Source organism: Nesoenas mayeri, assembly GCF_963082525.1.
Source record: "Nesoenas mayeri genome assembly, chromosome: 28".
Taxonomy (NCBI): domain Eukaryota; kingdom Metazoa; phylum Chordata; class Aves; order Columbiformes; family Columbidae; genus Nesoenas; species Nesoenas mayeri.
The window spans coordinates 407,425-415,714 of NC_137558.1; the positions used below are offsets into that span (position 1 = coordinate 407,425).

General features: G+C 59.4%; 1 protein-coding gene across 1 annotated transcript; it reads left to right on the forward strand.

Annotated features, from left to right (window-relative positions):
* Nucleotides 1-1,146: 1,146 nt before the first annotated feature.
* On the forward strand, nt 1,147-7,170 carry LOC308050519 (keratin, type II cytoskeletal cochleal-like; the record flags this gene model as incomplete). The annotated part of the gene is made up of 9 exons (XM_080360663.1): nt 1,147-1,886; nt 2,465-2,679; nt 4,236-4,296; nt 4,615-4,710; nt 4,970-5,134; nt 5,587-5,712; nt 6,122-6,342; nt 6,684-6,718; nt 6,899-7,170. The coding sequence occupies exons 1-9, from the start codon at nt 1,302-1,304 to the stop codon at nt 7,168-7,170; spliced, it is 1,776 nt and encodes a 591-aa protein (XP_080216789.1). The 5' UTR covers nt 1,147-1,301.
* Nucleotides 7,171-8,290: the final 1,120 nt, after the last annotated feature.

Genomic DNA, 8,290 nt, shown 5'->3' on the forward strand with positions numbered 1-8,290 from the left:
GAAACGCATCAACAGAAACAAGCCCTGAGAGGCAGCAAATCCCCTTGAGCTGCTCCATTGCTTATTGCTTACGGAGCTGATTTCGGGAACCATTTTGACTCGGTTTCCTCACCCCGCGCTGCCGCCTCATCTGACCCGGGGCCGCAGAACCCTGCAGGTTTGGGGCGGGAGGGAGGGGATTTGCTCTTGTAACCCGTGTCTGGTCCCACGGACACGGGGGACACGGGGGACACGGGGGACACGGGGGACACGGGGGACACGGGGGACACGGTCCCCAGCCCTCTCGCCTCCACACCTGAAGCACAAACCCCTCGGTGGGAGCTGCTGGGCGAGGGTTCGCCCGAGATGAAAGGGAAAAGGCTATTTCAGAATAAATCTCCGACTGAACGATCTCGGGGGGGGAAGCGGGGGGGGAGCTGCCAGAAAAGCGGGTGAACTCCCCTCCACGGGACATCTCGGAGCAGCACCGACGTGGAAACTGCTGGTGAAACACAGGGGGGCGGAAAAAAGGGCTAAAAATCCCACTTCACAGGCAGCCTTTGAACCCTGAGCTGACCAGGAGACTCAAACGTACAATCACTTAAGCACCTCTCTAATAAATATTTTATAAGTCTCGCAGAACTATTTAATGTGATCTGGAGTCATTTAGGAAAAGGGGTTTATTCGCTGTCTTTGGAAGCCGCACTAACTGCTCCGTTTCCCCAGCAATGAGACCACTTTTTGGTAAGGTCGCAGACGAGCTCCGCTCAGCTCAGCTCCGCGAGCCCGCGATCGCTCAGCTCCCTTTCCAGAGAAATCAACCACGGGAGCTGTGCTGAGAACCAAAACCGCCCTCGGCCCCGCTGGAAACCCCCGGTGATGCTGCCCCGCTTGCGAAACGCTAAAGCCGCCCTTGCCGGAGCTGCGGCGCAGGGGATGGCGCTCAAGCGAGCGGCTGCCGGGGTCCCGGGATCGTGTTGGGTCCTGTCCCCGGCGCGCCGGCCGGTTCGACTCTGGTTCGGTGACTCAGAGCGGCTGCCGGGGCAGCTCCCGCGCTCCGTTACTTTCCTGCCTGCAAACAATGCATTTTTCCGCGCCGCGCCGCAGCTGAGGTGTGTTTGACAAGGCAAGTTGCTGCAAGGCACGTCAAGTTCTGAACCCCCGTGCCAAGTTTTCCAAGCAGATAAAAGAGGAGGCTCCCGGCTCTCCCATCACTGGGGTTTCTGGCTCCCTTGCCCTCTGCTCCTTTCCTGCCACGCAGCTTTCCTTCACCAGCCTTTTTTGTTTTCTCCTTTCTCCTGCTCTTTGCTGAACGAGCCGCCATGAGCCGAGTCTCTTTCAGATCATCCACCGGAGGGGGCATGAGGGGCTTCAGCTCGGGCTCCGCTATCGTCGGAGGTGGCGGTGGCAGCAGGAGCAGTTTTAGCTCTGTCTCTGTCTCCAGAGTTGGAGGAGGAAGAGCCGGAGGAGGAGGGGGCTTCGGCGCCGGCGCCGGCTTCGGCAGCAGAAGTCTCTATAACCTAGGTGGAAGCAAAAGAATTTCCTTCGGCTCGGTCGGCGGAGGTCTGCGGAGCGGAGCCGGTGGTGGATACGGCTTCGGTGGAGGAGCCGGCTTTGCTCTTGGCTATGGTGGTGGAGCAGGCGCTGGTTTTGGCTTAGGAGGAGCTGGTGGTGGTGGCGGCTACGGGCTGGGCAGTGGATTTGGGCTGGGAGGTCCCGGATTTGGCGGTCGAGGTGGCCCCGGGTTCCCTGTCTGCCCACCTGGCGGCATCCAAGAAGTGACGGTCAATCAGAGCCTCCTGGCGCCTCTCAAGCTGGACATCGACCCCGAAATCCAGAAGGTGCGAACGCAGGAGCGGGAGCAGATCAAGACCCTCAACAACAAATTCGCCTCTTTCATCGACAAGGTGAGAGTTTGATCCTTAGCATCAGCCCTGCGTGGTATCAGTTGCCTCGGGGAGAAACAAGAGGAAGAAGCTTCCTTTGGATTTCGGGGCTTGCCCGAACTGATCCGGGCAAACAGCGAGGGCTTGGCCAAAAACGCACAACCGGCTCACGCTTCCCCTTTGCAAGGAGGAGGTTTCAGTGCTTCATTTTCCTGAGAAAGTAAATCCCCCTCCTCCCTGTAAGAAACACCCTGGGGCCGGATGGATTTACTGGCTGTGAAACAGCAAAGCTCTACCATGGGATAACACCAGTTTAAACCAGTAAGGTGGGCTGAGCATCTGTTGTGGGAGAAACACCCAAAGCTGCAAACACAGATGTCCGGCCTGCGTAATAGCTCCTGAAAATAAACCCTCTAAACACCTTAGATGCTTTCAATACTTTCTAGAATCTGGTGCCCTAAATTAGGCAGATCTTAATGATTCCGCCGAACTGCCCCAGCATCTCCCGCCCTTTGCTTTCCGCGGTGACCAGTCGCACGTTTCCCGCAGCGGACGGTCCGCGCGGCGCCTGAGCGCGTCTGCCTCTCCTTTCTCCCCAGGTGCGCTTTTTGGAGCAGCAGAACAAGGTGCTGGAGACCAAGTGGACCCTCCTGCAGGAGCAGGGTCACACCGTCACCAGGAAGTCCCTGGAGCCCCTTTTCGAGTCCTACATCAACAACCTGCGCCGGCAGCTCGACAGCCTCATGGGGGAGCGGAGCCGGCTGGACACCGAGCTCAGGAGCATGCAGGACATGGTGGAAGACTTCAAGAACAAGTAAGGAACTGCGCTCCGTAGTAGAAATGATTAAAACCCGTGAGAAGCGGGGCAGGCAGCTCACGCCGGCTGGTGCACGCCCCGTGTTCGAACCGGGTTCCTCCGCCAGTTTGCAACGCCAAGGTGCGAAAGCAAAGCCTGGTCTCAGAATTACCTCTGGTCAGGGCGGATTTCTTAGGGCCAGGATCAGCGTCCAGCACAGAACTCACGGTGTACCCGGGGTCACAGTCTGGTCCCTTGAGCCTCCCAAGTAACACACCTGGGGACAGAAAAACGCGTCACTCGGGAGCGTAACAGGGGAACGAGACACATGATAAAGCGCCAGCTCCAAAACCCCCATTTCTGTTTTTGCAAAGCAACCCCAGCCCTTCGCGAGCCGGGGTGGCCGCGCTTGCCCCTGGCTCTGGGCAGGGGAGACTCCGGGGAGGGGCCGGGTCCCCTGCCGCGGGGCGCCGGGTCGCTCCGAGCACGTCACGCAGCGTCTGCCGACTCCAGGGGCATTCAGGTGGTTTTTCAGGCGTGGCGCTTCAGCTGCAGCTGCTGCAGCCTGGCAAGAACAATCTCGCCCTTATTCAACCAGATCTGGCCAAGTCCCGCCTGAGGAAAACGCCCCGCAGGCCCGACGTATTCAAACGTTACAGTTAACTGTGTGGAGAGACAGATTTTTTTGGCAGGGACAGGGAGACAGCGCTTGGGGCAGACGGGAGGGACGGACACGGCTTCTGGCGCGTTGTGCTTGGGTGCACCTCAGGTCTAGATATGGATTATAGGCTCTGAGAACTACCGATCAGGCCAAAAATGACAAAAGATGCCTTCTGGGTTTTGGAGCTACCGGCTGGGATAGGGAACAGCTCTTATTTCAAGTCCGGAGCTGGTTCCCAGTCCAGAGTTGGCGTTTCCTCCCGTGTCCGCTCGCGGCTGCGGCTGCAGGGACGCTGCCGGCAACGTGAGCTGCGGGACCGGCACGAACCTGCCTGGAAAAGCCAGGGCTTCGCCTCAAGAGCCTGCGTGTCCCGTCTCCTCTCTAGCTAAGCCCTGCCCTGATTATCTGATGAGAGGATGTTGCTCAGAGCCACAAAAACTTCCACAGAAGTCTTGAGGCATCACGATGTGCTCTTGCACAACCACGGCTAAAGAATCACAGATTTCTTTTAAGTTAAATGCTGCAGCGGGTTGTTCAGAGCCATTGGCATTATTAGAATATCAAACATCAAATTGTTACGTTATTATACGTGAGCAGATGCAGCTTTGTTGAAAGCCCTTTGCATCACTTGCTGTTGGGCGAAGGTCACCAGGAATTCCAGCTCCTGCTCCCACGGGCTCTGATCCCACACACGCTTATGTACGAACGCGACTCTAACGGCGAGGATTCAAACCTGTTCCTTTTAGCTGGGAGTCCCGCAGGTTCAGACCCACGAACTATTTGCTCTGCGTCTGCTCTGCCGGTGAACGGGTGGGAATACGGGATATACCCGTGAGCCGCAAGCACTGATTTGGGAGTGAGCGGCTCCATCTCTGCTCTCTACCCAAACCCTCTTGCTCCGTTATCCACACAGATACGAAGATGAGATCAACCGGCGCACTGGTGCAGAGAACGAGTTCGTGGTCCTCAAGAAGGTGAGTTATGGGTGGACAGTGGGGTCTCTGAGCCACCAACAGAAAAAGCTCCAGGGCGCTGCCCTGTTTTCTGAAGGAAGCGCCTGCAGCTGCGGTTACAAACCCTTTGGCCTCATGTGACCCAGTTTAACTCCCAGCTCACATCCCTGGTCCCGGCTCACAGGAAATGTCCGATATTCAAAAAAAAAGCCTTGATGGCAACAGTATAAAAACAAGCCTAAGGAATGACAGACCTGGACGCGGAGAGACGGTCGCGCTGGCGTCCCCTGTCCCTCTGGCTTGCGGCTTCACCAAAGCCTTTGGTTCTCTTCTCCTTAGGACGTGGACGGCGCTTACATGAACAAGGTGGAGCTGCAGGCCAAGGCAGACGGGCTGGCGGACGAGATCAACTTCCTGCGCGCTCTCTACGAGGCGGTAAGTGGAGGTGGCGCCGGCCGCGCTCCCCAAGGCTCCGGCTGCCGTGCTCGGCGCTGCGAGCGGTCACGGAGAGCGCGGTCACCACCGTCTGGACACTGTAACACAGGCATTAGATAAGAAAGGGGAAAGAGGTAGAAACAGAGCAGGGAAAATGCAAGAAGAGGGTTTGGCAGAGGGGGCTCCCGAGCTGCCCCCGTCTGTGCAGGTTCTGCTCCAGATCCCAGAGCACTAACTCCATTCTTTGCACCTTCTGCAGGAATTATCCCAGATGCAGCAGCAGGTGTCCGACACCTCGGTGGTGCTGTCCATGGACAACAACCGCAGCCTGGACCTCAACAGCATCATCGCGGAGGTGAAGGCGCAGTACGAGGACATCGCCAACCGCAGCCGCGCCGAGGCCGAGGCCTGGTACCAGACCAAGGTGGGTGACCCAGCGCAGCGCGCGGCCCCAGCAGCTGCTGGGAAGGTTCCAGCATCACCCGCAGATGAATTCGTCTTTCTGCGCATGTTGCAATCACGTGCAGACCCCCGCTGCGAGCCTGGGGACCCCACGCTTGGCCAGCCCCAGAGCCCTTGCGGTGGAACCAGGAGAAAGGCGCTTTAATGTCTTAAGCCTGGGCTCACAAAGAGCCACCGGCAGATCTGGCCTTAGACATGGAGAGCTTCTTCTCCTTCCAGGTCCTTAAGAGCAGGTGACAACCCAGAGGTGCTCTAAGCAATCCAATTTTAGCATATACTGATAACTAAGGGCAAACGCTGTCATTCCATGGGCATGTTGCTCAGAGGAACTTTGTCCCCCACCCCTTAAGCTGCGCTTTGTGCCCAAGTCCCCTGCGCTGCCCTCACTGTGCTCTCCCCCTTCCCGCACACCAGTACGAGGAGCTGCAGGTCTCGGCGGGCCGGCACGGCGACGACCTGCGGAACACCAAGATGGAGATCTCGGAGATTAACCGGGTGGTCCAGAGGCTGCGCAACGAGATCGAGAGCGTGAAGAAACAGGTAGGAGGGGGACGCTCCCGCAGAGCAGCTGCGGGGCGGCGGGAGGTGACGGTGGCCAGGAGGCAGGTCCTGGCACAGGAGGACACGGCCACCTCGTCTCTGCCCACCAGAGAGGGTCCCTCCGGGCAGGGATGTGCTGTGAGAACTGCTTTCTTGCTGGGGAAGCAAATTGTGAACTACTAAGCTGCCCTGAAAAGGTGTGGAGCAAAGCGGAGACATGCAGAGGTCTCTCCGTTTCTTGGGGGACAAGATTATGTCACCCACCCTACAACACCTTCTTAATGGCCCATCATGACCTCTCAGTGCAATCCCAGGAGCCACCAGCCACTACCTGCAATCTCACAGCGATACTCAGGGATGAGTTTTGGGTGGCCAAAGTGAAATGACAATCCATTTTCCTTGTTTCTAGTGTGCAAACCTGCAAGCGGCCATCGCCGAGGCCGAGGAGCGCGGGGAGCTGGCGCTCAAGGACGCCAAGGCCAAGCTGGCCGAGCTGGAGGACGCGCTGCAGAAGGCAAAGGCCGACCTGGCCCGGCAGCTGCGTGAGTACCAGGAGCTCATGAACGTCAAGCTGGCCCTGGACATCGAGATCGCGACCTACAGGAAGCTGCTGGAGGGCGAGGAGAGCAGGTGGGGACGAGGACACGGGTCCTGGGCGCTGCTCCGCGGAGCCGCGGGCGTCTCCTGGGGCGCGAACAGCAGCTCAGCCCCGCGGCTGCAGCACCGGGCGATGGGAAATGGGCAGAGAAAGGGATACGTTCAGCTGGGAGTTTTGTAGGAAAAGATCAGTTTCTCCAGTTCCTGGCACCTGATGCAGATAAAAATGAGCATTTTTATCTGCGATACGGACGTAGCCCAGCTGAGGACAGTCCCTGCTGATGGCCACAAAGGCCTAAGCAGGTGCTCCAGTGGCGCATGTTAGATCTCGTCTGTACTTTGGCGTTACTCCTTATGTTCCCCTTTCCCTACAGGCTCGCTGGAGAGGGAGTCGGAGCCGTGAGCGTCTGTAAGTATCTCCCGCTTCCACCCTGCTCGCTCCCCCTCACCGCAGGGGTGATGGTGCAGGCCATAGAGTAATTTGGGTTGGAAAGAACCTTTCTGAGGCCATTTAGCCCAACCCGCTGCCAGGAGGTCCCCTGGGCTGGGGCAGCTGGCGGGACCTGACGCGGGTGTCGTGTCCCTGCAGCCGTGGTCAGCACCTCCAGCGGGATGGGCTACGGCAGCGGCGGCTCCCTGGGCATGGGCGGCGGCTACAGCGGCGGCTACAGCAGCGGCGGCTACAGCACGAGCAGCAGCGGCGGCGGCTTCGGCGGCGGGAGTGGCGGCTTCGGCGGGGGGCTCGGCTACGGCGGGGGCAGCAGCTTCAGCTCCGGGAGCAGCCGAGGTGTGGGCTCCAGCGCGGGCGGCAGCGTCAGGATCGTTTCCAAGACCACCACCAGCAAAAAGACCGTCAGATAAGGAAGGCGAGCCCGGGGCCGCCTGCGCGGACGCCACCGCGACCTCCCTCCTTCCGAAAGCAAGTGCTGCCCTACGAATCAACGGTGTAAATAGCTGCGCTAGACCCTCTCTCCTCCTCCGGCCGTCCCCCTCCGCCTCCGGGGCAGGGGAGGACGAGCAGGACCCCGTCGCGATTGCCCGGAGCACCTTTGGCCAAAGCAGAGGTTGTAGCAGGGCGCCGGCAGGGCTCTGGAAGCCGCCTGGCCCCCGCGCTGGCCCTTTTCCAGCACAGTCCTTGTCCTCCCCCGGAGTCGGGCGTTCAAAGCCACGTGGACGCGCTTTGCTGAGGGGAGCAGCCGCGCTTGGCCACGGTCCCGTGTCATTCCTCTAAAACCGGGGTGACGGCCTCGTGAAACCACAGGCCCAGGTCCTCAGCAAGGAAAAGAGCTCCACGGTGCTCTAAAAGCCTCTGCCTGCAACGTGTCACAACCTTCGCATCTCCTGCCTGCAAGTCAAGATTTCTCCCAGCCCCTCCTGTTTGCTTGGGCGCCTGCGGGAGCGGTTATCGCTTTCTGTGCACATCAATCGCCACCCCGACTTCCAAATCCTCGTCCTGGTGGCTACAGCCTCTTCGCCCCAGCCCCACCGCACTGTACGGTCCAATAAAGAGCATTTCTCATTTTTAAAAACCTGCTGCTTTTTTGGCTTTTCTTCTCCGCTGCTCTGGGTGCTGACGGGTTGAAACACAACTCGGGTTTAGCACTCGGGCTCCGGGACGGGCTGCGGAGGGCGGGAAGGCGGGCGGGATGGACGGAGACCTGAGGCAGGGAGGGGACGAGCTGCCGCGGGCCAAGCCAGAGGGTTTAGCCGGGACTCCTGACTAGCAGATGGGGACACAGCTCAGTTCAGTTCACACAAACAGGAGGAACCAGCACCGGCAAAGGGGGGCGGACACGGGGCAAAGTGCCCAAAATCTGCACGTGCAGCATTTGCGCATGGGGTTTTCCCCAGCGCACACAAACCCCGCACAGAGCTGCGGCTCTGAAGGGCCCTTTGGGGCCTCAGCTTCATTCTGAATGAACCTGAACCTGAACCGTTCCCGGGCTCCCTGGTCCCCGATCCCGCTGGGAATCCTGGGAGG